Source organism: Suillus bovinus, assembly GCF_016758785.1.
Source record: "Suillus bovinus strain UH-Sbo-P2 chromosome Unknown EDB93scaffold_31, whole genome shotgun sequence".
Taxonomy (NCBI): domain Eukaryota; kingdom Fungi; phylum Basidiomycota; class Agaricomycetes; order Boletales; family Suillaceae; genus Suillus; species Suillus bovinus.
In genome coordinates, this window is record NW_024542087.1 from 172,082 (window position 1) to 198,497 (window position 26,416).

General features: G+C 48.7%; 11 protein-coding genes across 11 annotated transcripts; 5 read left to right on the forward strand and 6 right to left on the reverse strand.

The window, feature by feature from the left end:
- Positions 1–1,686, reverse strand: EDB93DRAFT_1148600 (saccharopine dehydrogenase). Its single transcript, XM_041449584.1, is given in 6 exon segments — positions 1–118; positions 133–193; positions 246–522; positions 578–847; positions 899–1,375; positions 1,425–1,686. 4 exon segments carry the CDS (start codon positions 1,580–1,582, stop codon positions 321–323), a joined length of 1,107 nt encoding a protein of 368 aa, XP_041307276.1. The 5' UTR covers positions 1,583–1,686; the 3' UTR covers positions 1–118; positions 133–193; positions 246–320.
- Positions 1,687–1,800: 114 nt separating this feature from the next.
- EDB93DRAFT_1285121 (uncharacterized protein) lies at positions 1,801–3,018 on the reverse strand (the record flags this gene model as incomplete). The annotated part of the gene is made up of 6 exons (XM_041454494.1): positions 1,801–2,162; positions 2,214–2,239; positions 2,288–2,454; positions 2,503–2,585; positions 2,635–2,710; positions 2,761–3,018. 6 exons carry the CDS (start codon positions 3,016–3,018, stop codon positions 1,981–1,983), a joined length of 792 nt encoding a protein of 263 aa, XP_041307277.1. The 3' UTR covers positions 1,801–1,980.
- Positions 3,019–3,970: 952 nt separating this feature from the next.
- EDB93DRAFT_1104316 (uncharacterized protein) lies at positions 3,971–5,747 on the forward strand (the record flags this gene model as incomplete). Its single annotated transcript, XM_041447401.1, has 4 exons — positions 3,971–4,138; positions 4,291–4,362; positions 4,429–5,000; positions 5,060–5,747. 4 exons carry the CDS (start codon positions 3,971–3,973, stop codon positions 5,745–5,747), a joined length of 1,500 nt encoding a protein of 499 aa, XP_041307278.1.
- Positions 5,748–6,942: 1,195 nt separating this feature from the next.
- EDB93DRAFT_1104317 (uncharacterized protein) lies at positions 6,943–8,386 on the forward strand (the record flags this gene model as incomplete). Its single annotated transcript, XM_041447402.1, has 4 exons — positions 6,943–7,159; positions 7,318–7,400; positions 7,448–8,065; positions 8,123–8,386. The coding sequence occupies 4 exons, from the start codon at positions 6,943–6,945 to the stop codon at positions 8,384–8,386; spliced, it is 1,182 nt and encodes a 393-aa protein (XP_041307279.1).
- A 714-nt stretch (positions 8,387–9,100) lies between these two features.
- EDB93DRAFT_1285125 (uncharacterized protein) lies at positions 9,101–10,329 on the reverse strand (the record flags this gene model as incomplete). Its single annotated transcript, XM_041454495.1, has 6 exons — positions 9,101–9,470; positions 9,523–9,548; positions 9,597–9,763; positions 9,817–9,899; positions 9,946–10,021; positions 10,072–10,329. The coding sequence occupies 6 exons, from the start codon at positions 10,327–10,329 to the stop codon at positions 9,271–9,273; spliced, it is 810 nt and encodes a 269-aa protein (XP_041307280.1). The 3' UTR covers positions 9,101–9,270.
- A 204-nt stretch (positions 10,330–10,533) lies between these two features.
- On the forward strand, positions 10,534–11,847 carry EDB93DRAFT_465805 (TPR-like protein). The gene is made up of 6 exons (XM_041456468.1): positions 10,534–10,812; positions 10,864–11,175; positions 11,226–11,262; positions 11,312–11,410; positions 11,465–11,623; positions 11,677–11,847. The coding sequence occupies exons 1-6, from the start codon at positions 10,738–10,740 to the stop codon at positions 11,754–11,756; spliced, it is 762 nt and encodes a 253-aa protein (XP_041307281.1). The 5' UTR covers positions 10,534–10,737; the 3' UTR covers positions 11,757–11,847.
- A 10-nt stretch (positions 11,848–11,857) lies between these two features.
- Positions 11,858–12,542, reverse strand: EDB93DRAFT_1240814 (LexA/Signal peptidase; the record flags this gene model as incomplete). Its single annotated transcript, XM_041451799.1, has 4 exons — positions 11,858–11,917; positions 11,977–12,318; positions 12,366–12,425; positions 12,474–12,542. 4 exons carry the CDS (start codon positions 12,540–12,542, stop codon positions 11,858–11,860), a joined length of 531 nt encoding a protein of 176 aa, XP_041307282.1.
- A 128-nt stretch (positions 12,543–12,670) lies between these two features.
- On the forward strand, positions 12,671–14,191 carry EDB93DRAFT_1240815 (PAXNEB-domain-containing protein; the record flags this gene model as incomplete). The annotated part of the gene is made up of 4 exons (XM_041451800.1): positions 12,671–13,113; positions 13,169–13,400; positions 13,454–13,625; positions 13,686–14,191. 4 exons carry the CDS (start codon positions 12,671–12,673, stop codon positions 14,189–14,191), a joined length of 1,353 nt encoding a protein of 450 aa, XP_041307283.1.
- A 1,089-nt stretch (positions 14,192–15,280) lies between these two features.
- EDB93DRAFT_1227060 (uncharacterized protein) lies at positions 15,281–19,980 on the forward strand (the record flags this gene model as incomplete). The annotated part of the gene is made up of 8 exons (XM_041451233.1): positions 15,281–16,091; positions 16,152–18,351; positions 18,407–18,751; positions 18,804–19,125; positions 19,178–19,374; positions 19,426–19,706; positions 19,758–19,835; positions 19,889–19,980. 8 exons carry the CDS (start codon positions 15,281–15,283, stop codon positions 19,921–19,923), a joined length of 4,269 nt encoding a protein of 1,422 aa, XP_041307284.1. The 3' UTR covers positions 19,924–19,980.
- A 116-nt stretch (positions 19,981–20,096) lies between these two features.
- EDB93DRAFT_1285127 (amino acid permease) lies at positions 20,097–22,641 on the reverse strand (the record flags this gene model as incomplete). Its single annotated transcript, XM_041454496.1, has 11 exons — positions 20,097–20,477; positions 20,537–20,770; positions 20,831–21,159; positions 21,211–21,286; positions 21,341–21,553; positions 21,607–21,826; positions 21,876–22,020; positions 22,083–22,088; positions 22,149–22,260; positions 22,306–22,444; positions 22,493–22,641. 11 exons carry the CDS (start codon positions 22,639–22,641, stop codon positions 20,472–20,474), a joined length of 1,629 nt encoding a protein of 542 aa, XP_041307285.1. The 3' UTR covers positions 20,097–20,471.
- Positions 22,642–23,397: 756 nt separating this feature from the next.
- EDB93DRAFT_1148647 (uncharacterized protein) lies at positions 23,398–26,383 on the reverse strand. The gene is made up of 4 exons (XM_041449585.1): positions 25,746–26,383; positions 25,623–25,695; positions 25,527–25,572; positions 23,398–25,473 (listed from the first exon to the last, which is right to left on the reverse strand). The coding sequence occupies exons 1-4, from the start codon at positions 26,212–26,214 to the stop codon at positions 23,581–23,583; spliced, it is 2,481 nt and encodes an 826-aa protein (XP_041307286.1). The 5' UTR covers positions 26,215–26,383; the 3' UTR covers positions 23,398–23,580.
- Between the last annotated feature and the right edge of the window lie 33 nt (positions 26,384–26,416).

Genomic DNA, 26,416 nt, shown 5'->3' on the forward strand with positions numbered 1-26,416 from the left:
CCACGCTCGCGAGTCGCAGTGATGTTAGTACATAAAGTTGTACCCGGCCGCACTGAAGTACTCACTTCTGGTTTATCTTATCATCCAGATTTCACTTGGTTCCATGGAAAGACAACAACACTGTATCCTGCCAACGACTCGGAATTATAATAGCACCGCTTTTTCATGCCAGCTAGTACTTCCCAACGCCAAGCACTTCCCGGATTCACACAGATAATATACATTGTTACAAGCCGTGGTATCTCCTACTGCAACGATAACAAGGACGACGTTATGCATATGTTTCACCAGCCTGAATCTCAATTTTTAGCGTAACAGAATCACAGGCCTTCCGCCACAACTGCCTCTTTTTGCTTCTCGTGGAACAACTTCTCTGCGTCAGTCCAGACCTTTGCAGTCCTTCGTCGGGGAAGTTCCAAGAGTGATGGTAACAGATCGTTGCTGAACTGTTCAGAAGCCTCGCGGGGCAACAGCGTTGGTAGGTGATCGATTGAGATCACCGACAACAACGGTGAATTTTGTCTGGTACGCAAGTCAAGACATTAGCTGGTTCAGGGAACATACCAAAGATACGCACCTGAGATCAACAGGAACAGTTGGTTCGGAAAAGGTTGTGTTTATACTGTAAATTGGGATGGGATTGAATGGGTTCGTCGTGTCGCAACTGACATCCACAACTACCGACAGCCGTCTAGCTTGGCCGGCAGCGATAATTTGGTCATGGCTCAAGAAAGGCGGGATCGAAGATGACAGATAGATGCAATTGACAAAGATATCCACGTCAAGGATTTCCTGGAATGGGCCACCTTTGGCAGTCTCAGCCATATCCCACTGTAATATATCGTCCCTACGAAGGCTTGTCAAGATATGCACAGTCTAGCTTCGCGCGATTACTCACTCAGCCAAACCGATCTTGCGGAACAAATCCACAGCTCCGCGTCCGCATCTTCCGAGGGCACCGATCACGAGAGCTTTGACGCCTTTGGCGCTGCCACCGAGTGTGTTCTTGACACCTTCGATCATGGCAGTCTCGTTCTCGTAAGGTTCCAAAAGACCCAACTTTACTCCTGATCGTTGTGCAGCCAAAGCGAGTGCACCAGCGGCAGCACCAGCAAAGCCAGCGTGATATCCGAAAGCAGCAACACGCCGACCAGTAGCATCGGTGAGGAACTCCAGATCATAGAGTGTACCTCCTCCCTTATAGAAGCGAGCAAGCACAGATGACCATCCTGCTTGACGCTTGTAGCAGTGGGCAAACTGAATGTGTGTGTGGGGCAGGGGCTCTTGAGATGCTGGGAGCTCCTTCAACCCGATAATAAGGGCATCTGTAGGGGCCGTGGGCCATGAGCTATTGTCCATCAACGTGCAACCAACACTACGACGCGTGTTTAGCGGACGATAACGGCTATATCATTCGCACATACGCTTCGAACTCGGCGTCATCGAAAATCCGTTGTTCATCACGTTCGACACTGATTTGGAAGCCAGCATCGATCAGCTTCTTCGCCGTGGTAGGCGTGAGGGCTGAGCGACGCTCAAACTCCTTCTTTTCGCAACGAAGCCAAAGGTGTTGGGTAGACATCGAGGTTTACACTCTGGTTTGTTCCGACTGAACAAGTATTTAATAACTAGTTGCCTAGTCAGGCAGAGTCAAAGTGACTCGGCTTTAATTTTAAAATGAGATGTACGGTCACATGACTCGACGCGTCGTGAAACGCGTGAAATGATTTCCTCTTAACACAATTAGCACGTAGAGTCATAGGCGACTGCATATCTAATTGGTGTCGCACACAAAGAAAATCGAGAATGGTAATGGCAGTACCTGCCAATTCAGTTATAGCTATAAGGCATATTGGCAAAGCTTATAGTATTAACTCGGTCTGCTACTTAAATATAGACTACGCACGATGCAACCTTACTCTTGGCAACGAAAAAATCTAGAGACCCTGTTACAATAACAACGTTTTCTCTCTGTCTGAATCAGAATTGCCCATATAACTTTGTTGCAGCCTCCAGCTTCCCACCCTCGAACTTTTTGTACCGCTCGACAGCAGTCCCCGCTGGAACATACGGGTCGCCTCGAACAAGGCCCTCCATCGTCTCTTTCGTGTATTCTTCAAGCGCAAGCCAGAAGCGAGGTAGTCCTTGCGTTGTGCCCTGGACTAACGCACAGATAAGGAGACAGTAGAGACAAAAAATGAAAAGGAACTCACAGCCGTGCAACTCCGATTCGACGAATCTTCGCGACAATGAAAACTTTGATGACGAAACAAATGGAGTCACTCACGGAGGAATAATCTCGACCACGTGAACATTCTTTCTCTTGAGCTGAACAGCAAGTGAGATACTCAAGCTGTGGAGGGCAGCTTTCGTGGCGCAGTAGTCAGGTACTCCAGCAGCGGGGAAGATGGACAATCCTGAGGAAACTGGGTACAGGAATGTCGGACGGCCTTGCTCCTGCCCAAGGGTCAGCGGATGAAACGAAAAGAAAGATGCTCATACCCCAAGCTTGATAAGATGAGGAAGGAAGAAGGTGATCATCCTCACAATTGAAGTGTAATTGGTGGCGAGTTCACACTCGAGAGCTGATCGAAATTAGTGTGTCACGGGTGCACGGTAAGATCTAAAATCTACAGTCGAGATCAATGGTATCTGGCTTTGTAAAGTCGAAGGCACGTTGTATGCCGCTCGAGAACAAGACAGCGTCAAGCTGAACAGCTGGTCAGCTGGTTCACAGGGTACAGTGCTAGGGGCACATACGTCTGGGTAAGTGTTGACGATCTCCTCGATAGAAGATTTGAGAGCGTCGCGCTCTGACAGAACGTCAAGAGTAACACTCTTGAGTCGTCCTGTGGCATGATGAGCGGCAACAAGTTCTTCGAGTCTTTCCTTGCGGCGCCCGCAAACAATGACAGTTGGCTTAGAAGGGAGATCCAAGATTGCAAGGGCAAGGGAACGACCTATCCCTGAAGTGGATCCAATGACAAGGACACATTTGCAATCGCTAATGCTAGGCATGATAGAAGAGCAGATTTTGTAGTTGTAGACTGAGAGTAGCTGGAGAATGAGCTGACCTTTATAACTACGCGATCATAATCTGTCACGGTAATCTGTTGTCATCATAGCCACTCACCAACTCTGTGGCAGGGAATGATGCAACGATACCATAGATCGGATGATGCAGATCTGCATTGCCACCTGGGACAGTGCTCAACTCCCTCGAGTGCAATATGCGTAGGCTGACACTTGTATCAACCCATCCTTCCACCAACACAATATGATTGTATAAGCTTCATGCAAGGGGACTGAAACTTTGAGTTTTACACTGAACTAAGGACATTGTCACTTCGTGTTTACAGGCGTATTTCATTGAAAAGATGTCGATTACCTGAGCACTTCCTGTGACAAGCAGCTTGGAGCCGTTTCCAACGTCAGAAAGTCAACCGCATAAAGCACAACTTGTTAAGGTCAGACGACTGGCACAGGGAAGGAGATGCAGCACGGAAGTCTGGGGACGATGCAAGCTGGCAGGTAAATGTCTTTTGGATGTTGCAGCTCAAGCGGTTGTTGAATATTAATATTGAATGGTAAAGCTGAAACTGCAGAGTAGTGGCATGTAACCCGGATGATATTGACGAAAACCATCGTAAGCAAGCAAGCTGTTCCTTCTCACGGTAGTCTCAGATCTGATAGCTCTACTCAACTAATATTTGTTCGCTCTGAAGCAGGTCTCGTGTTGCCTTCCGTATGCAACCGCTCAGTGAAATGCAAGATCATGCACATGTGCCGAAAAGTTCACAATGTACCAGACTGGTCAATGATCAACGCGGTTTTGGTGAAGCGCTAAAGCAAGAATCAGTTATCGATTGAATTTGCCACATGGGCCTCCTCGAGGCTACCTCTTTAAATTTGAAGCTTTCAGTCTACCTCCACGATCCCTCTAACCCACCCTCTGATCCCTGCATACACCATGCTCAACAAAATGCCTATGCCTACTGCTGCAGACATCGCTCGCATGACGTACAAAGGGGCAGAACAGCTCCGGAGCGAACAGCGTCCAGGAGGGGACCCAAGTAAACTGGACTTTGGGACGGTACCGACCTGCTATAATTGTGACATACCTATCATGGATCGCAAAGTACGTCCAAATGCTTACATTCTGGCTTATGATTGACGTCGAGTCATTAGCCCTTGATCTGTTCGGGTTGTAGATCCGCTGTATTCTGCTCGAAGAATGTCAATCTACATCTCTATCAACACCTACGCACCCGCTTATCTTAGACTTTTCAGTGTCATACTGCAAACTGGAAGACAGGGAGGTTTGGAGCACAAGGTCACAAATTCTTTTGTGCAAAGAATAAGGTACGAATGATCAGTTCTTGCCTGAAGTATACTTTATTTTGTAGTTTTTGACGAATTCGACTTCAGGTACATATGGAGAAGGTCCCGCAAGTGCAAGCCCTTCTGAAGCAATTTCCTTGGGGTCGCATCGAGACGGATGGCACCTTTGCCGAACCCATTGTGCGCGCCTATTACCATGTCTTGGGTGCAGAGGGCTTCGGCTACTGGAGCATTCCTGGAGGCTCCAACGCACACCTTAAACAGCCTCGGAGTAATACTTCCGACCCATCTAGAGCGCTTCGTGTCGACGATGCAAAGGAATTTGAACACGGCTATATGCTGCTTTCAGACAAACTGTTGACGGATGAGACTGGCTGGAAGTTGGAGAAGCGTTTGATCCCCCGATTGGTTTTTGAGCTTGGCACGGAGCCCGAGCTTGCTTCCAAGGTGGATATCGTGGACTGGGACTCATGGTACAAGTGGCGAAATATTCCCAGGGAATCACCAGCAGCCTTGTTATTGCATTACCCTCTCACCGTATACCAGCTTTTGGTGAACGTGCTCCAGGTCGCAGGGCCCAAAAGAAATTCTTCAGAGAGTCGACAGGCACTTAACGTACACTATATTGGCGCCGAAGTTGAATTGAATATGCTTCCCCTGTATGTGGGGACTTTTCGGTGGCTCATCATTTCCATGCTGATCATCATTATCGCGCTAGATTCTCTGAACTAGCGTTGCTGCTTCCTCACACAGACATCAAGATGACTTTCTTCGGCATCGCAGTCCACTCTATCGTTAGTAAGGCGAAGAAGAATAGCATCGTTATGAAGGCGAAACAGAACGAGCCAATTTACACCTACACCAGCCCGGCATCTTGCGGAGCCAGCACTCTGTCCATTTTTCTTCATGGAGATCATGAAAATTGGGACCCGCGGCTCCCTTTACTCCTAAACAGCAAACCGGACGCTATCGTCGGTCTGAATGCTGGACTCACCAGCTATCCAGAGTGGCAGTTCGTCATTTTGTCTTGTCATACTGACAATACGCCCTTCGCCGTCACCGAATATGCAGAACAATCTGCCGAACTTCAAAGAGATGCAATTCCTCAGATCATTGCACGTGCCCTCCCTCGCTTACACTCAGCAGGCATGAATGGTTTGGAGCTTCACAATTTCACACGACCCAGAAAATACCCTATCGCATTTAATCCGTTTCAACGTCCTGGACAGAGAAACTTGGGCTCGGTGCATTTACCAAACGTACCGAACGGGTTCACGATGAGAGTGGTTGGTAACGACGAGCAGGAGATCATCCACCCGGTATCCGCTGGCATCCCTGTACCGGCTTCCGACTTGAGTGAACTACTCCAGAAGACGGAACAGTTTTCGCTGAACGGTTTGGACTGAATATCTTGGCACATGTATCCGTGCTCGAGATGAGTTAGAGGACGAACATTACGTTGAGTAGGCAATACTGTTCATCACATGTCCAGGGAATATGTAGTGACTGGTTCGACTCATGGCAAGGGTCCTCCCCCCTTGCCATGACCAATTTTCCGAATACTAGCTGCCGACTTACTAGTAATCAGTCGGGCGTCTCATGGCAAGAGAGAACTCACTGGCAAATCAAATCACGAATTCTCTCCTTCATAACGCTCTCCGATATTAATGGCTTTCTCTTTACAACAATACACATCGGCATAGTTCAACGTTCAACAGGGGATTACTCTAGTGCCGAAAAGAAACTTGGCTAATACTAGTAATAGAGAATCGTCGGCATTCTGCAGTATCTCCGTTCCCCAGACCAATGGAAGAATAACAGCAAAAATTTAACTATATGTGACAATGTGTCACTTGTCCTGGGATTCAAGGGCTTCGAAGGTATGTGGCAGGTCATGAATATGACGAGTCTGGTTTCGAAATAAGCACTGGTTGGCTTCAGTATTTGATACCACTGAGGCGGGCCTTTCTTCTGCAGCAGCTCCTTCAAAGCTTTGTATTCTTCCTCTGACGGCGCGGTGGCTGGTAATCTGTCGCAGGGATCGTTCGAGGAGAAGGCAATACACCAAACTTGTGCCCTTTGAAGGTCTTTACACGACGAAATCTGGCGCTACGCAAAACGCCTGCATGCCCCATGATATTCAGTGCACCCTGGAGAATATTGTCCCTTTGATCTTCCGCGGTCTCGGGGGTGCATGACCCATCTCAATGGCTCGCTGGGCAATATTTGAACATGACTACGCTGCCTAAAGCTTTGGGGAGGCCTGCTTGCAGGCTTCATGAGCTGGTAACCGGCACTTGCCGTATCCGATTTCCGAACGATCGCGGGGTTTAACTTAGTTGAATCAATTCGCGACGCGGGTCAAAGTCAACCTCCTGACTCAGCCTCAGCGGCTTACATATTCGAGGCCCCTCTTTCAGACTGGGGTATATGAGACATGTTGACGAGTCTTGATTCCTGAGTCGTCGTTCACTTGCCCTCGCAAAGCACCGATATCATTTGGTTATCTCTTCCGGAGCTTCCACGCCTACTGTGACCTCACCGCGCCACACACAAACCAACGCTCAGCATTCACCACCGTGACTTAGCATCTCACACACCATGCCTACTGCAGCTCAAGCTGACAAGATAATCAAACCAGCACCCTCACTTCCACCCCCATCCAAGAAATTTGGAACTCATGAAGGTGCATGCATCAGAAACCTGGAGGAGGGCATACAAGATACAAATTCAGTTCAGGATATCGTTGACAGTAGCGCGCGTCCATCGTGTGATGATGTTCTTCGCCAGTCCTTCCATTCTGAACTCCTTACCCCCAGTATGTCCCATGATGAGTGAGGTGTTTTGGGTTATGTTCTGATTGGGTTGAAGCTGCAAGGGAAGTGTTAAGATATTTAATTCTACCAACTCATAGTCAAAGCCTCATGGTAAGCTGTCCTGTGAGCCCAGCACTAACATGCTTAACAAATATGATAGGAATTTCCCGGCGTGGGACCGCGAGAATTCAAATTGATAGAACACGCAGTTGGAGAGACGGACCGAATCTTGAGGAAATCCAGGTGAGTCGAACAAGCTATCTGTTTGAGTAATGCTTAACTTGGCCAAGCTTTCTTACGACTACAACAAACGTCTACTCATCGTCGACACTCCCAGCATCCTGCACGAAAGGTTCTTCGATCATTTGAAGGACGCCATGGCTGCATACTTTCTCTTCCTACCCTACGATCGCGAGCTCATCTCTCCCATCCTCTCCATGAACTATTCGCTGAAGCTGAGAGATCGAATAGTTACGCCTGATCTCACCATGACCCTCACTGCGGTGGATGAAGCTCCAAAAGTGGTGCTTGTTCCATGTGTAGGCGAATGCGGCTCATCTGAGAACAGGGCGCATGTCTTTGACAAAGTAGACGATGAGGTCATCGCGCATCCAGAAGCCGTGTTAGCAATCATAGTCCTTATCCGCGAAGCGATTGCCTACCGGTCTCCTGAGGACATTTCAGTCGCATCGATTTCACTCCGTAACGGTCGCCACAACCCCGAACCACTTTATCTTGCCGATTTCCTTCAGTTACGCTCTACGCCACGAGGGTTCAACCAACCAATCAGGATCGCTAATCACGACTGGGCTCACCTGGCTTCCGCGGAGTTTTTCGTATGGGTGAAAGGTGCCAACCAGGCTCGAATTGACGTGCGCGATACTAATCCGCAGTTCATGGCCCACGGCGTAAGTTACTGCGATTCTCCTTGTGGCGTCGAATCTAACTGACGAATGATTACGCAGACGTTGGGGTCGGTCTTGCAGATGGGCACTGTCAGTACTATGCTCCAAAGGGGGATGGATAGGATTAGGGACATGATGGTCCAGTTCTCAAAAACCCTCGATCATACCGGAGATTTCTCTGCGCTGGAAGAAGCTGATGTTAGGTTACCCTTGAACTGGAGCCTTACCGCAAAGTCTGCCCTCACCGTGGCTGATCTTACTGCTCATGAGCGCTATGAGTCCTGGCATGACGTGCGGTTCAAAGGTGCCAAACGCACCAAGTAGAATCACGATCCAACTTATTGTCCTTCGGAGTCAGATGGTGGCTCATCGGAGTCGGCTACTCCTGCCACTCATACACGCTCCCATCGCATTTCTCGTGCACGTCTCCGCAAGCGCGTGAGCACCTCCCTGCCTCTCCCCGCGCAAGTCGAGGATGATGATGAAAGCTCGGAATACTGACGTGTGACTCAGACTCGGAGGTTAGCACTTTGATTAGCATCATATCCGGTAGATGATTTGTTCAGAACACCGAGCGGGCATGGTTGAAATTTTCATTTGTACTACGTTTCTCAAATTTTGGCTTTTGCGTGTATGCCATGCAGCTGCAGATACCATCGACTACCGATATCCGCTGGCATTCCTGTACCAGCTTCCGACTTGAGCGAGCTACTCCAGAAGACGGAGCAGTTTTCGCTGAACGGTTTGAACTGAACATCTTGGCACCTATACATGTATCCATGCTGGAGATGAGTTAGAGGACGAAACATTACGTTGAGTATGCAATACTGTTCATCACGCGTTCATGGATTATGTAGTGACTGGTTCATACGTCCCTGACTGCTTCCACTGTAATTGATTAGCGCGATGATAGGTGTATCAGGTCACTTTGACACGCATCAAAGGGTGGGTATCCTTGGTGAACGGAATATCGGGGATGGCAACGTGCCCTGACTTGCAGTACTTGGTAATTTGATATGTTGGGAAATCAACTTCAGCCTCTATTGACACCACGTAGTTTCTCAACTGGGATTCAGATAGTTGAATTTATAATCTTCCAGCAGTACACTCCCAAATTCAAGAGAATACTTGAGAGAATAAGCTCGACGACAATCAATATACATTCAAAGTCCGGTTGCAGAGGGAGACTACGTTCCAGTGCGTGTCCTCTATGTCTGAGTCATCGCCCTGAAGTGCCCATACATCTTCGTCGCGGCCTCCAACTTCCCTTCCTCAAATTGTTTGTGTTGTTCGACGACCATCCCCGCTGGAACGTATGGGTCGCCTCGAACAAGGCCCTCCATCGTCACCTTCGTGTATTCTTCGAGCGAAAGCCAGAAATTGGACAGACGTTGCGTCGTGCCTTCGACTAACGAGCAGGTCAAGACATAGTACATCAAAAAACTGTTAAGGAAACTCACAGTCGTGCAACTCCGACTCGACGAGTCTTCAAGCGGCGATGAGATCAACGACAACGGAACAAATAGTCACTCACGGAGGAATAATCTCAACCACGTGAACATTCTTCTCCTTAAGCTGAACAGCGAGTGAGATACTCAAGCTGTGGATGGCAGATTTTGTCGCACAGTAATTGGCGATTCCGGCGGCAGGAACAATGGACAGTCCTGAGGAAACTGTGTATAAGAATGTTGGACGGCCTTGCTCCTACACAAGGGTCAGATAAACGAGACAAAATAAAAATAAAATGCTCATACCCCAAGCTTAATAAAATGAGGGAGGAAGAAGGTGATCATCCTGATGATTGAGGTATAATTGGTGGCGAGTTCACACTCGAGAGCTGACCGAAATTAGTATGTCATGGATGCACAGTGGGAGAGACCTACAGTCGAGATCAACAGTTTCTGGCTTTGTAAAGTCGAAGGCGCGCTGAATGCCACTCGAGAACAAGACAGCGTCAAGCTAGACAGGTGGTCAGCTCGTCTACAGGGTAGAGTGCCAGGGGTACATACGTCTGGGTAAGTGTTGACGACCTCCTCGATAGAAGACTTGAGAGCGTCGCGCTCTGAAAGAACGTCAAGAGCGACACTCTTGAGTCGTCCAGTGACATTGTGAGAGGCAACAAGTTCGTCAAGCCTTTCCTTGCGGCGACCGCAGACAATGACAGTTGGCTTAGAAGGGAGATCCAAGATTGCAAGGGCAAGGGCACGACCTATTCCTGCAGTGGAACCAACGACGAGGATGCACTTAGAATCGCTGATGCTGGGCATGATAGAATAGTACGTTTGTAGTGATAATTTGCTGAAAAAATGTGGAACGGAAGTGCTGACCTTTTACCTGCGACTTGAATCGTGAACCGACGTCATCATAGCCGCGATTCGGCATTCGAACGACGTCACGATGTGGGACTCATCATTTCAACATTTTCAGCTGTGTAACATGAGGAATGATTGATGATGGATGGAATTTGCTCTGCTAGAACACGTACTTGTTCGGCTCTATGTAGTCGGTCTATGCCAGTGATGAGTCACTAGTCACTCTTTAACGGCACGATTTATAATGTGCATGAAATAATGCACTTCTAACCAGCCGCACCGTATCATATTGTGAGCTCGAGGGACGTATTAGATACAACTCTAAGTTGGCAACTTGAATCCAACCCAAATTGGTCCATCGTAATGGCGGATGACCAGCATTTACCTCCAGATGCTAAGTCGACCCCATACGAGTCCATCGATGAAGACGAAATCAAGGTGAGCAGATTCAGGGTCGAATATTGATTACCTGATCAATTTGAACCGCAGAAACGCATTACCGAGGCAGATGAATTGAAGCAGGAGGGCAATGAGTCATTCCGAGCCAGTAGATGGAATGAAGCTCTCGTATCATACCGAACTGCTCTGAGTCGACTACCCAGACGAAAGCCTCAGCCTCCACCGGATAGCTCACAGGACGATACGTCCGATCACGGTGGTGCCCCGTCGGCCAGTTCGAGCAAGGCACCGACGCAAGAGGAGGGGCCGGAGCCAGCCAACATCTCATCTGAGCTCGAGGCAGAGGGTGCAAAGGCTCGGGCAGTGTTGAACGCCAACATTGGTGCATGTCTGGTAAAACTTGTATGTAAATCAATCCTTCATATTTTGGAGATCTCACTGTAATCGATCAGAGTGATCACAACGGTGCAGTTGAATCATGCACCCAATGTAAGTCGTCTGCAAAAACAGAAAGAATATTCATCACGTTTCGCTGTAGCATTGCTCGATGATCCTCACTATATCAAGGCTTTGCAGCGGCGAGCGGCTTCTAACGAACACCTCGGCACATGGTCGTCTTTGACACAAGCACAAGAAGGTATGCTTTGTTGCTAAAGGACATCCCCACGTATCTCAAACAAAAATCATCTAGATTACAAGTCACTCCTAGAATTGCTACCCCCTACGTCCCCTCAGATAGCACAGACCAAGCGGAGCCTGCAGCTTCTTGAACCTCGCCAGCAAGCAGCTCAGAAGAAAGAAATGGCCGAAATGACAGGCAAACTGAAAAACCTCGGTAATAGTATACTGGGTACGTTATCATTTTCCTCTGCAAACTGATAAGCCTGACGGTGTAACCGCCAGGCAACTTCGGATTGTCCACTGACAACTTCAAGTTTGAACCAAATGGACAAGGCGGTTACTCGATGAACTTTGTTCGGTAGTATTGATCTTGAATTCCTTCAAACCGCAGCATGTCACACTGTATTGACAATCACATCGTCAACATATAATGCCTGTCCATTCTAGACTGATATCCCGTATGTCAATGTTCAATGTAAGTTGCGTCCTTAGAGAAAATGGTAAATCGGTTGAGCGGGTAGATCTATGTGAAAAGTCTCGCTGTTATTGAATCTGTTGCATGAGAAATTTCGGTGCACCTACTCTGGCAGCGATTCTGCCTCTCACTAAGGTCATAGAGACAGGACCATAATCGCGCGAGTCTTTTGACCAGGCAGCGTTATCACCAGCAACCCAAATGTGCCCCTTGGGGATGACAACATGCTCGGTTGAATGAGCTTTAAGTCCAGTGGGATCGACACAGACTACATCGCCCGGAAGGCCAATTACCCTTTTGCAAATAATGCGAGAGGGATCAACGGGTGATGTCAAGGTTATGAGCTCCCCTCTTCCTAGTCGATTAGGAAACAACCGATGAGGAAGAATGCTTTCGAGGACCAGTTCGCCACTGTTGTCAAAAGTTGGAAGCATAGAAGGACCGGCCATCTATGTTTTATCAGAAATGTCGATGACGGCTGGTTAGATTCACGAACGAAACATAGGCCGGCGACATTTTCCTTGAAAAGATGAAAGGCAAAGCCGAAGTTAACGAGCTGGATGACATTAATGAATGTGCGTAGAACTAGTTGTTAAATACGAACATGGAGACATGTAAGACCGACTCTTTTGATGGCTGGCTCTACAAGGTGCAACCATGATGGAGGTATCATTGAAGCGAAGCATGTCACAAATATTTATGTAAATATTTTTACATCTCACGGTGTAAGTACTATACAATTTGAAATCGAGTAACCTCTTCAAAGTTCATGCAGGGAAGATCTACTGCAGGACGCTTATGATGTCGTCGTTCAAACGTAAAACACTGTCAGGTCGGGCTAACCTACCCCAAGGCACTCGCCTTTCTCCGTTCTCCACTTCTACCGTAATAACGTCAACTGGGATACCTTCACTTGATGATATTCTTGGTGGGGGACTACCTTTGTCCTGCTCTTTCGTTGTTCTTGCTCCCGATCATCATTCGGCATACGGAGAACTAGTGCAGAAGTACTTCGTAGCGCAAGGTCTCGCGTCTGGGCAGAAAGTCTGCATCATCCATGACGAACCCCTGAGATTTGCAAGGGAGGGCATCTGGATGACGGGGAGTACTCCATCGACGCCTGCAGAAGCCAGTACAGTTGAGGATGCGGATGATGAGAAGGCGAGTCAGCATGATGATAAGATCAAGATTGCCTGGCGTTATGAGCAGATGAAAAAGTTCCAGACTACAGTCTCGTCCAACTCGTATGTAAGTCCTCCACTCACACTGGATCATACTGAGTTGTTCAACCGATTATAGTCTTAATGATGATCTCTGCATGACATTTGATTTGACTTGCAGAATCCCCACTGCAGTCCTTGATGCTGCACGACAATCTGCTCAACTGATTCCGATCGATGTCGGTATATCTGACGGTGGTGGAGTAATCGAACAGATTGAGGAACTACTATCAAACAGCACAGACGCACACGCTATTCGAATATGCATCCCAGCTTTAGGATCGCCCCACTGGGGCGACATGCAACCATCAGTGAGACACAATCACCTGCCAACTTGAGGAGATCGTCGCTGATGCAATGATAGACTGTGTTGACCTTGCTGCACTCCCTTCGAAGGCTTCTGCATCGACACCCAAATGCTTGCGCTTCACTATCTCTCGCTCCTCATATGTGTACGGATACATGGGGAGGACCGGGGTGGGTTCAAAAAGTGGGGTGGCTAACTGATTCAGCAATCTCGATGTCGGCATTCGGCGGTGAGCATCAATATGTGCCCAACATAGATTTTCTGATGCTGACGAAGGTCACGTGTCAAGCTAACCCATCATTGTCTTCTCTTTTCCCTTCCCATCACGGCATCGTTCAAATTCTTACGCTTCCGGCCCCCCATACCATTCTCCCAGCCAGTGATAAATATTCCACTCTCCGCGGGTTGTCATCGGCTGCAGGGTCGACGGGCGGAAGCGGAGAAAATAACCTTGCTTTCAAGTGTATGCGCAAACGTCTTATCTTTGAGACACTTCATCTGGACTTGGAAGGTGGCGTGACTGAGCGGCGAACCACACCTTCCTCAAATGCTATGGTACTGGATGCCGGCATGGTGCATGAAACGATGTCCACTGCTGTCATGGGCACTGAAAGCAGAAAGAGTTCCCTTGCGACTGTGGAGGTTGAATTTGAACATTCCAAGGACGTAGTGTCCGATGCGCCTACGAGTCGGGTTATGACCGATGCCGATGACCCCCTTGTCCCTGCAAAGCCAAAGAAGCCAAAGAAAAAGGTGGCGTTCCGTTCTGAGCGCCCTGATTTGTACGATTTTTGAAGACAATTTTATCCCCGTTACCTGCACTGCTAAATCAATATGAAGAATAGGCATCTTGATCTATACCTAGGAGGGAAAGTGCTCCTCGTACACATGGGTGCTTCCATGCGGAACACGCTGTTGTGGGATTGACACGACGATCTGTAAATGGCAAAAGTAAGTGTTATCCATGGTGTGCAACGACGGCAACGACGACTGTCGAGAATGTCTGTCAATTTATCTGGAGTGACCCTCGTTACGTTGAATTGACGAGGAGTTCGGGGTCGACAGCTGTAGTCGTTAAGGAGTTAGTGGCTCTGGCATAATTGAATAACCACGGGATGACGTGTGAAATGTAGAAAATTGAGACTTTCACCCTTGAACAGCTGTGTGATGTAACCATGTTGCGGTGATGGAGATATCAGATGAGTGCATCGCACTGAGTTATACTGTATCTTTTTTTTGCACTATCAACTTAATTTATGGGAAATAAAACGTGTTTTATGTAACAACATGAGAGTTGGCTGCACTATGCCATATTACATTTAATCCAAGGGAACGTTTCTTCAAGTAGTTCATCTCAAGGTAGAGCAAGTAACCATCAAAACAGTCATGTAAGTCAAAGTTTTATTATGCTCCTTGTTCTGTTGACAAGTTTCTTGTCAGGAACGACCATCCCAACGCGCTCAGGCCAGCGTCACCAAGAGTTGGCTATACCACATTATACGAAAAACCACTACCACCAATGCCACCAATTCATCATCATGCACCACCAAGTTCAACCAGCTGGATAGACCCAGAGATAGTACCTGGTGAGTTATATCATTCAATGTAATGTTTCAATTCAGTGTATCATCACTTAACCTATAAGTTAATGGTTCTGCTTCCTCGGCGCTTAGTACAATAATTCTTGTTTTCGACGTTCATTACCCAACCTTTTTTTTACTGACTATTTTCAAAATTCCAGACCGGCCATCAACCGCCTTACCGCCTTCCAGCTCACTTTCTCCCAATCACCACCCCGGATCCCGCTCACGCTCCCCGACGCCATCTGTACCTGGTGAATCTGGGACCTGGTCCCAACATTACGGTACTCAGAATTTAACCAATATGAGACTTACTGCGGATACTTTAAGTCTGGACGAGTCTGCATCTGCTGGCATTCCCCTGGTACCAGGCCATTCGTTTCTACAAACACCTCTCGCACAGTCGGTCTCCGAGGGCGAATCCTCTTTTCGTTTAGATTCATCTCCAACACACTCATTTGCGCGACCCCCCAAGGTGCCACCGCTCCCCGATCCCTCTCAGTTCCCCGACCCATATCCTCAACGTTCCCCATATTCTCGCATGTCTGATAGGCTCTCTTCTACTCTACCTGCTCTCTCTTCCGAAGGTTCCTCTTCCGCATCCACACGTTCGTCTGCGTACACTAGCTCCGGAAGTGCACTCACATCGAGTGACTACGGCCATGTTCACGTCGCCACAGGAGAGGACGAGGAGATTGGTGTCGCAGTAGGAATCACATCCGAAGACGTGGACCAGATGCAGACTAAGACTGTTACTCCTTCGTCCGCAGGAAGGACTCCAATAGACCAAACCAGGTGGTCAGAATACTCAGCGAGCATTCGATCCAGGTCATCTTCCATCGGGCAAAATAACATCAACACTAACAGCGTGCATGAAAACGGCATGCCACGTCTTCGGGAAAACCCTAGCTTCGACATGGGTTGGCAAACAGTAGATGAGAGAGATGAAGTTGGTTTGACAAGCGACGAAGAAACTGATGACTTAGGCGACGAAGATGATGAGGTTGATGACAAGGAGGAGGAAAGGACATCTGCGGTAGTGATAGCTGAAGAAGGCCGCGGCCTCATTGTTACAGGCGAAGGCATCCCAATCGGCCAGCTACGTGTTGATCCAGGTGAGTGCGGGCGTCATTTACGACAGACATTCATCCGACTCACGACACCGCCTTCATCAGGAACTACACATCTACTTTTGGGATCGTCTAGCACCCCCGGTACCGTACCGACTTTCCTGCTGGGCGTCTTACCGCAAATATGCAATACCCTACTCGCGCTCGACATTTCTGCCAACTTCTTGAATGCGGTTCCTATTGCCCTTGCTTCTTGTGAGAACCTAGAAGAGCTCAATGTCGCGTCCAATCCTCTTCGAGTCTTGCCCGCGTTCTTGACTAATCTCACATCTCTGCGTGTACTCATCGCGGATTCTACTGGTATTGGTAGCCTTCCTGATTCATTATGCGTGCTCGACAAGCTTCACACTCTTAGCGTTCGGAGGAACAAGATGCATTCCCTGCCGAGCTGGCTGTGCCTCTTGCCTTCATTGCAGGAGCTTTATCTTGATGGCAACCCATTCCAGGGTCCTTGGCAAGCCTTGGTGGAGCCGCTGCTCGCTAAAACTTCGATGCCGCCACTTTATCCCCACTCGACATCCATTATCCCCCCTTCTCCCGCCAGCCTCACTGATCCATCTGTTGGGCTAGAGACAGACACGGAATCGGAGCCTACTAGTGCGGGTCCGGAGGGGCCATCAGTCTCTCAATTTGATGACGACACTATTACTCCAGCCCGAGCTCCATTCCTTGGTCGTTCCGTAACCTCCCCGCCAACCCTACCCCTCCCCAAGGCCGTTCCACGGGGTTTAATACGTACCAAGACTGCTCCAAACGGATCATTTTTCAGTTCAAAATCGCGCCCCAGAACTGAAGCGGTCGATGAAGTCAGGATGTCAAAGCGCGTGGAAGACTCGGGTTATTACACAGATCACGATCTGCGGAGAATGAAGAGCGCGGGGGAACTACGTTCATCTTTCGATCAACGTGATTCTCAGATCTCTCCGCAGGACTCACCCATCGTTACCCCTGCCCTCCCAGCGCTCCCGAACTATTCGACCTCAGCGTCCAGCTTGAATTTGCTTACCGTGGTGGGTGGCTCACCGGAATCTGATCGCTTGAGTGTACCCAAACGATACGCCAGTCTCGGCGTTTCTTCGTCATCTTCTACCCTCACGCGTAGTCCGCGGCCATCCTTACCTCATGCACTGTTCGATCCACCTTCAGGCACTCAAGAGCCCGCAGTTCCTGACTCCTCACGTATATCTGCCGTCGAAACTATTTCACCGGCGACTTCTCCGCGTCGAAAGCTAGCACGTGATCCGCCTCGATCTTCACCAGGTTATGGGGAGAGGAATAGCACTGCAAGGCAGTCCCAGTCTCACTCCAAGGACAGAGAAAAGAGCGGGCGATGGGGTTTCTTAAAGAAAATGTCGATGGGGAAGATGCGACCTGGACCCGACTCTCCTGGTCCTCCATATCGTCCGACCACTACGCACAATCGGACGTCTCAACCTGAGTCAGGGATTGTGTCTGCCTCTAATCCTACGACTCCGTTCTCAAGCACGTCGCCTCAGATTGACCTTCGCTTCTCTACTACAGAAATTTTTGGGCCGCTCACAGGTGGTGCTCATCCTATTGCTTTATCCCCACCAGAGCCAGAGAATGGGACCGAGAATGAGACTCCAACCTCCGAAAAGGCTTCCCCGATTCCGCCGTCTGCTATGCCTGGCAGTTTCCTTATTCCGTCATCTTCTCCTGCTCCGCGGTCATCCAGGAGAAGGAGCTTCTTACCAGTTGATGATACAGCGACTATTCCTTCTTCGTCCCCTGTTCCCTTTCTGGAATGCCTATCGGGCAGTAATGACGCAGATGAGCCCGGGCCCAGTATTTTATCAAGACCAATTCCGGACTCGGATGGCGTCGAATTTGCTACTCGGAGAGAGGAGGAACGAGCCCGAGAGGCATACACACGGGCTTTACGCTCTGTTATGGCATACTTGAAGGATATGAATGATCTCAGCCTGTCTCAGGGTGGTAATACCATCAGCATGTATTCCGGAGGGGAAGAGTGTTTGTCGAGTGGAATGAGCTCGCGCAGGCCTACGATCATTGAGAGGGCAAATTCCGACACGTCCGGAATGTCAACAATTTCTCGAGCAGGATCCATGTCTGCGCAGCTACGGTCTCCTGATACCATGTACAGTTTGCGCAGTGGGACGGCTTCGCAGACCGTCAGCGTTGCTGCCTCGGATTCTTCTCAAGATGAGCGGAAATACAAGGATGATAAGAGCAAGCGTGCACTTGTGGTTCGAGAGATTGTCGAGTAAGAGTTTTTGATTGTCGGCTATGGCGGCAATTGCTAACTGTGATACTTAAAGGACGGAGAAGACGTACGTGAAAGGCCTTCAAGAACTTGTCGACATATACATCAAGCCTAGTGCTGCTCCTGTTAACCTGATCAGCGGTGTTGGTTCTGGCAAAGAAACAACCATCCCCTCAGCAGAAAGGAAGATCGTTTTTAGTGGCATCGAAGCGCTTTTTTCATTCCACAAGGAAAGTTTCCTTCCGTCACTGGAAAAAGCAGCGGCTCCGCTACTGCAAAAGCCCCCTGGAATTGAAGACTTGGATCCGGACGGTCAATTGTCCGTAGAGGTAGCGACGGCTGTGGCTGGATGTTTCTTGAGATATGCTGCTTTCATGAGGATGTACTCGACATATATCAAGTAAGAACATGAATGTTTAGTGCTCTACTCTTTGCTCACAGGGTATGCGCAGCAACTTTGACAATTCTGTCCAGCGTATCAGATTTTGGTCGACAGATCGGCCCGTCGCAGGAACCGCCAGCCCAGGTCCTACCATAACGCCCTCCTCCAGCACTGCTCAGCTTGTTGGGCTTGGTCTTGCTATCTCCTCTCCTTCAGTCCCAGTCGTGTCTGATCCATCCTCTCCGAGTCATACAGCACATTTAACCTCAGGACAGCGGAAACGAATAAAACAGTTTCTGAAACGTTGCCGCATGAATCCTCGCCATTCACAACTCAATATGGAAGGCTATTTACTTTTACCAGTTCAACGAATACCACGGTACCGGCTACTAGTAAGCGTTTCGCATTGTCTCCAATGACATGATTAACCGAACATCTGCCTAGTTGGAAGAGCTTTTGCGGAGCACTCCACCATCGTATACCTTTTTAGATGACTCATTGGACCGAGCTCTGGCAGAAATATCTTCGTTAGCAAACAACATGAACGAAGGCAAACGCGAATCTGAATCTCGACGAAAACTCGTCCAATGGCAGTCAAGAATACGAGGCAAATTCCCCAGCCCTCTAGTGCAACCACATCGGTGAGTTGTGAAGGCAAGCACCAGCTTACAATTCTCTGACGCTTCCGTCAGACGACTCATCATGGATGGGCCTCTACTACTCACTAGGGTAGTGCGAAAGACTGTCGTTTCTTTTGAGACGTTCAATGCCCAAGGGGACGCCTCCGCTGTTCAAGTTGATTGCCTAGCGCCGGAGCTTAACCCCCGACCTCTTATCGGAATACTCTGCAACGATCTTCTCGTTCTCTGCAGAGATCCTAGCGACGGGAAGGATCCGATGTCTGCGGTCGACCTGTGGGCGGTGCTGCGGATGCAGACATTACCCCAGCCGGCAAGCATTGTCCATGGAACAGGTAAATTGATCTGAAATGTAGAAGTGTCGCCTATTTTAACATCAACCCCAGTTCTACGTCTGGTCGATAACAAGGCTATCCTGTATTTTGATGTTCCGACGCCTTCTGACGCTTTGAATTGGTTTAGAGGTAAATACAAATGCATACCTAGGCTCCATATCTTGGCTGACGGCGGATCTTAGCTATTAACCTGCATATACCTTCTGCAAAAGCATAGACGCTCAAGATTACTATCGTGCTTAGACCCTAGTGCCCAACCTCTGTGCATTCATTTCAGGCTCACTGGATGGGCACTCTGATACGTATATATACTGTCATTAAGTTTCCTGCATGTTGCATTCGGGGTTTCGTCCTCAACATTATCTTCCACTGTATTTCACACTCATCGCGCTCTTGACTCTCGTATGGCTAGGTAGAATACACGAGCTTAACTGAAATCATTACAAGTCCCGAAACTCGTTCCGCCGCGTCTTTTCAATTTCAATAAGCTGCAAATCTCACGAAGCGCAGGGCATTGCAAATGAACAGAAATTTGAACCCTCAAAAAACTTGTTCCTTTGCTCACGCTATGCTTTGTCTACAAGGACAAGGAACATTTCGATCAGCGAGACCATGATCAAGCTGACTAGATATTATTATATTTGGTAGTTGGCGGTGACATACAACAAACAATTGTAACCGGTATGTCGGACAACTGAGGGCTTACAAAATAGTGATATAAACTGACGGATAATCAACCGACTCGAGGTATTATTGCAGGTATAATTACACCTACGAGTGAGGTGACGTTAGTGATGTCAAAAATTGCCAAACGGGTCAGCTATGCTCACCAGCCATTGCCAAAATGCTTCCATCTTGTTCTTTGGTGCGGGTTCTTCATATGAGTCCGCCACGATTCCAGCTATATCGCTCGTAAAGTCCATGTCCGATGCAGCAACGGGCTTAGTGCCATAGTAGAAGCGAGCGCCAAAGTACATGATTGGCCAGGTAATGAGAAGGAGGTAGTTGGTGACGAAAGTTGCAGTGTTCCAATTTCCTTTGAGGAAGACGCTGAATCCGCTGAACTAGAGAGTATGAGACTCATCAGTCTAAACAGTATTAGTGGATATGGAAAGTTGACATACGAAACAGATGGTGATCGTTGCAAGTACTCCCCACCACGCTGCGAATGGCTGGAGATTTGTGTAATAGGGGAGCGTCTTGCGATCGATGCCTTGGACCTTCATGCCCTTGTAGAAGCGGAGGTACGTCACCGAAATACCAAACCACGTCATAAGGCCAGCGATGGATGTCATGTTGGCAAACCAGTTGAACACTGAGCCCGCACCCGTGGATACAGCCATGAAAGCAAGAAGGGAGAAAGCAGCAGAGAAGAGGACAGCAACGTAAGGCAACCCGTTGCGTGTGGTCTTAAGGAAGATCTTGGGAGCGTTTCCTGAGGCTGCAAGACCATCTGCGAAGTTCGTTAGTTTCGGCGAGTCAGCTACCAGACAAGCATACGCACAAATCGCACGAGATGAAGTGTACAAGTCACTAGATGAGGCGGACCATGCCGATGTTAACAGACAAGCATTAATGATCTATTTTGGTTAGCGATGAGAAATTTCAAAAAAAAAAAATTATGTGCGGCTCACTGAGGGAAGAGATTTAATTCCAGCCGTTTCGATAGCAATGACGAATGGAGACTGGGCGGCTCCACTGCTCAAACTGAGATTTGGGTTGTTGGATGGTACAAGTAGACCGATGACGAGCGTTCCACCGATATAGAAAAGTAATATACGGATGTATACCCGACGGATGGCTTTAGGCAAGGTACGACGGGGATTTTTCGCTTCTCCAGCAGCAATCTAAGTTAGATTCGTAAGCAATATACTTTCTACAAGCCTAGAATATAACGTACAGCAACAATCTCAGTTCCGATGAACGAGAAAGCAGCCTCTGTCAAAACAGCCCAAAAGCCAAGGAATTGACCTTTGGCACCTGAGATGCCGTTGTACTGGACGAATGGTCCAGGATTTTTCCAGTAGCGGAATCCAAGGCGGTCATGGTTCGGGCCACCTCCCAAATCGATGACTATACCGAGGATAATAAGACCAGTGATTGTGATGACCTTGATGGATCTGTAGTAACGTCAGAATGGGAGATCGGGATATAGTACTCGGTACGCACGCAAATATGAATTCGGCCTCGCCGTAAGCGCCAGCACCGAACATATTAATTGTGACGACGACGACAAGACATATTACGACCCATACTGAATTATTGACGCTCTTGTTCCAATAGTTTATCAATAATGCAGCAGCAGAAATCTCAGCTGAGATGATGAAAAAAATGTTAGTAGGCAGGCTAAAAAGTGCATTCGACTCAAGTACGTACCAGGTGCTAGAAAAAAAACAAGAGGTCAGCACTTATGAGAAATGTAAGAGGAAGAATGGGACGTACAGACGATGGTCCAGTTATACCAGTAATTCCAACCCATGGCGAAAGAGAAGGCAGGATCAACGAAGCGCTCTGCCAGTTTGATGTGACCACCAGGTACAGGGAGGTAAGCAACCTAGGGAAATGAGGATGAGGTATGTTGGATGTGGAACGAACATACCATTTCTCCGAGAGTGATCATGACGCAATAAACGATGGAGCCCATGACGATATAACCGAGCAAGAGACCGATGGGGCCTCCATTCCTCAGGGAGTTTGCAGTTCCCACAAAGAGACCAGTACCGATGACACCACCAATACTTGACGGGGGTGAGAATTGGGTAGAAAAAGAAGAGGATTGTAGATACCTGATCATGGCGATGTGACGATTCTTGAGTTTACGTTGGAGGTTGTGGGGGGAGGGCGCCTGCAAAGACTCTCCATCACGGTCTGAGGAATCAGACAATTCGCCTTTGCTTGTGCGATAGGCGGTAGGGTCTTTCTTTTCGTCACCCATTTTGGCGAGTGCTTTCAAGGGAGGAGGTAGGAGGAGGGGGGAAGAGATAAGATTTGAAGACAACCACGACGGATAGATATATGAGCATCTTGGGGGGGCCGTGGCAGTGACTGCCTTACGGATGGCTTGTTCAATAAAGAGACGGCGCCACGTCCTGATAAGTGACGTACCCGAATTAACCGAGCAGGATTAGGCAGGTCAGGTACCGCATGGCTTCTCCTCCATCTGAGAATTTCACTGGAAGGAGCACAGCATCATTTTTAGGTATCTCACGCAGGAGACAAGCTTCATATTAGCGAGCGTCGGCTGGTGGTTGCTATGTCTGGTTCCAGCAGAAAAGGCGTCAACTCTCAGAGTTGCTACAGCTAGTAGTAATTGGATTTTATCCTGACAAGACCCAAACAGGTTAAGACTTTATGCTGCCCGCAGCGGATCTTACATCATCTTGGCGTGCATGTGTTCAATCTGTCATAAATCACGTTTGGCAGATACAGGAAACTGGGGATCGGCTACAGCTACAAGGTCGCGAAGCCAACAGCACACGACTGCAAATGGTTGATATGAGATATGGGGGTTTTATCACGGCCGGTCCAAGGCGTTGAGGCACCAGTAACGGGAGCAGGCACTGATGATGATGATCCAGCTTAGTCCCGCCGCCCACGTTCTCCGTTTTGGGGATTGCCGGACCGGAGCTTCAATTTCACCGCGTAATGAAATACCTAATTTAAACTCTTTTTATTCCAAATAATCCCTTGCGGCAAATAAGACATTTCCGATTGCTGACAAGTTTACATTTATTTGGTTCCAACAAAGCTTCTCTCCTCGAGATCTACATCAAAGGAAATTTACTATATTAACCATGTGATTCAAACAGATATCATACAGAAACCGAAATCCGAAAAGCTGGGGTATGAATATGGTAAAACGTTCAAAGGTATTTCAATGCGACCAGCCCATTAATGACCCCATCCAAACAGATAGACCCCGCCATGATGGTGGTGTAAAATCGACGCTCGGTGCAGGTTGTAATGATGAGCATTGCCCAGCCAGATTACGTTCATGCAGAAGGTTGACGTTTGCTGCTCGCTTACTCTCCGATGACCCAGGATCTGATGTGTGGAACAACGGTATAAGTGCAGGTGCTGCTTTGCCGGATTGGCCCTTGTTGGTGCGAGCCTTCTTGCGAGGTGGAGGAATAGTGCTGCCAGTATCAGCAACAGGTACCGCAGGATTAGGGGAATTCGTCGCAGGCAGAAAGTTCTGAACTGGGTCATCTTCTCTTCGTCGCTTTAGTACCCCTCGACGCGGCGTGAGTACGATAGCCTGTTCACGACTATTTTGCACCAGCTCGTATTCTCCCTGTTGCAATATCCTGGGCCCTTCTGGTATATCTTTGTGCTCGTTCATGTGGAGCAACGCAGAAAATGTCCGATCTTCTGTTGACATCAAAGTATCCGACAACTTCGGATTATTTTCACACGTCGCGATGTACGCATTCTTCAGGTCCTTCAGCGTAAGATACCGCTCACGTTGCCGTGACCTCTCTATATGGTGGACGTATGGCGAGTATCCATCCCGATCCCGCTCCCGGACTAGATTGCCCCGTGCTATGCCTCTACGTTTCTTGGCCAGCAAATAGTGACGAACCGCCTTAATGGGTGAAACCTCGCCCCTCTCGACCAGTTCAGCATGAGGAAGCCCAGCCTCGCGACAGAGTGTGATGTTTTGTTGCCGAATACGTGCCGCGGTCAGCGACAGAGGTCTGACACGGACGGGAGCGGGAGGGACTTCAGCATTGTCGGGAAGATCTGAATACCACATGTGTACACGATCCCGAACATTGACCCGGGGCATCGTTGGCAATGAATGGGCAGTGGAGGAGACGCTAGTAGACGACGAAGGTTCTGGTTCATGACGAACACGTTTTAAGGGTCGGGAGTCGATTGAAGCAAGAGAGGTGTGGGGGGAGGGAGAGGGTGAAGATTCTCTATAACGCTTGCGCCCTGCTGATGAGGGCGGCGATTCGGGAAGTGCAGTCGAAGAGCGATCGACTGCCGACGTGATAGATGACGTCGATGATCCTGCTTCAGACACTTCTGCCCTGTCCCCAATCGGAGGTGGTGGTTGAGAAAGTGCCTCGTCAGGACAGGACTCTGCTAGAGACTTGAAGAATGTCTGAATAGCAGCCTTCACCTCTGATGTGCTCTGTCCAGGAACAACGATGCGTAGTGGGGGAGCGTCTGAATTCTTCATCCAGGTATCCTGCAAGTCATGAGGATGGACAGGCGGTACAATCTTTTCTTCCTCAGGCTCCTCTTCGTAAGGCGGAATGTACCCTGTGCGAGCTCCTTGTGAGCGACGTCTCCACAACTCATCCCTCCGTTTATTTCGTTTAGTACGCTGTACGAAAGCGTCGGTCTTCTCTATTTCACTCTCCCGAGCACCGTGAAGGTCAAGCTTAAACGCAAGCAAGCGCTTCTCGAAACGAAATTCTTCGTCCTCCGCTTTCTCTAAGCCCACAGATTCATCGGGATTGGTACTTCGACTCAGTTGGAAATCAATGAATGTGACGGCGCCGTCCCCACCGATGAGAACATGACGAAGTTCGATATCTCCATGCAGGATGCCTCGCGAATGGAGCATTTCAAGCCCTTGCATAGCACGCTCCTTGAGGACGTCGGGCATAGTGGGGGATGCCTCCATCCAAAAACTTTGATGAGGCAATTCCATTGCAATGCTGATCGCGCCTGGCAGGATGTGTACACCGATTATGCGAGGAACAATGACGCCTTGTAGGGGCTTCAGGTATTGTTCTGAGCTGTAAAGAGTCATCTATAATATAGACGTTCAGTAGACGAATAACTTGCACTACTATGCGCACGAACCTCGGAATTAAAACCGATCCAATCTGCTTGCTTGTCCAGATTCCATCTATTGTCATATTGAGTCGATGATCATCATCATTCGGGACATTTGCTCACCGTCGGCTGATAAAAGTGATCTTTCGTCCAGCGATAACACCAGTTTGTATATAGGCTGAGCACATCGAGCCCTCTAAACCATTGTGAGTAAGACGTACAAAGATTGCTACGCGATAAACGCACGTCTTAGAGATAACAATGTTTCTGTTTGCTGGATATCCTCCCCAGCTGCCCATGCATATGGACCGTGTGGCACATATATTGGGATATCCTTGGCGGAGTCCTCATGCAATGAAGACTTGCGTTGCGAGGTAGAAGACCCCTCTTGTGGCGTTGAATCCTCCTCCGTATCGCCCCAGTCGACCATGGCTGCACACCTCTCTACATCTTTTTGACGTGGCGTGGCACGCCGCAAAGTACTTGAGGAAGCTGGAGGATGATAGGGCGCAGTGAGGATCTCAAAGAACTGCGAGGTGTGGTCTATGCATGATGGCACGTCGAAGTCGCGTGGAAAGATGGATGGTGCGGCGTATGTAGGGAGTCCATTTACTGACTTCTTGTCATAGCAGCTTGGACTCGGAGACGGTATCCGAGAGACTAGCGAGGATGGGTCCGCCTCTGAGTGTGGTGTCTGCTGTCGTGCTAAGCTCATGATGAAGCAAGGACGGGGAGGTTGAACGCAAGTGGGAGATGATGCTGGGGGGAGTGATATGTGGTTCTCATTGTCCAATTATGATCGGTCCTTATAATCTGCTGTTGAAGTACAAGCGACCACAGCGTGTCCACACGCTTCGACGGCATTGTTTGTGGTTTGACCATCCTCAACACCTTCCTTTTTCGGACAAGGCGGTGTC

Coding starts and splice junctions, on each gene's coding strand:
- EDB93DRAFT_465805 (XM_041456468.1), top strand. CDS start 10,738: ATGGCGGATGACCAGCATTTACCTCCAGATGCTAAGTCGACCCCATAC. Junction 10,813..10,863: donor TCGATGAAGACGAAATCAAG/GTGAGCAGATTC, acceptor TTTGAACCGCAG/AAACGCATTACCGAGGCAGA. Junction 11,411..11,464: donor TTTGACACAAGCACAAGAAG/GTATGCTTTGTT, acceptor AAAATCATCTAG/ATTACAAGTCACTCCTAGAA.
- EDB93DRAFT_1148600 (XM_041449584.1), bottom strand. CDS start 1,582: ATGTCTACCCAACACCTTTGGCTTCGTTGCGAAAAGAAGGAGTTTGAG. Junction 1,376..1,424: donor GATGACGCCGAGTTCGAAGC/GTATGTGCGAAT, acceptor CACGCGTCGTAG/TGTTGGTTGCACGTTGATGG. Junction 523..577: donor ACTGTTCCTGTTGATCTCAG/GTGCGTATCTTT, acceptor CTTGCGTACCAG/ACAAAATTCACCGTTGTTGT.
- EDB93DRAFT_1148647 (XM_041449585.1), bottom strand. CDS start 26,214: ATGAGCTTAGCACGACAGCAGACACCACACTCAGAGGCGGACCCATCC. Junction 25,573..25,622: donor ATCACTTTTATCAGCCGACG/GTGAGCAAATGT, acceptor ATATGACAATAG/ATGGAATCTGGACAAGCAAG. Junction 25,474..25,526: donor GGATCGGTTTTAATTCCGAG/GTTCGTGCGCAT, acceptor TCTATATTATAG/ATGACTCTTTACAGCTCAGA.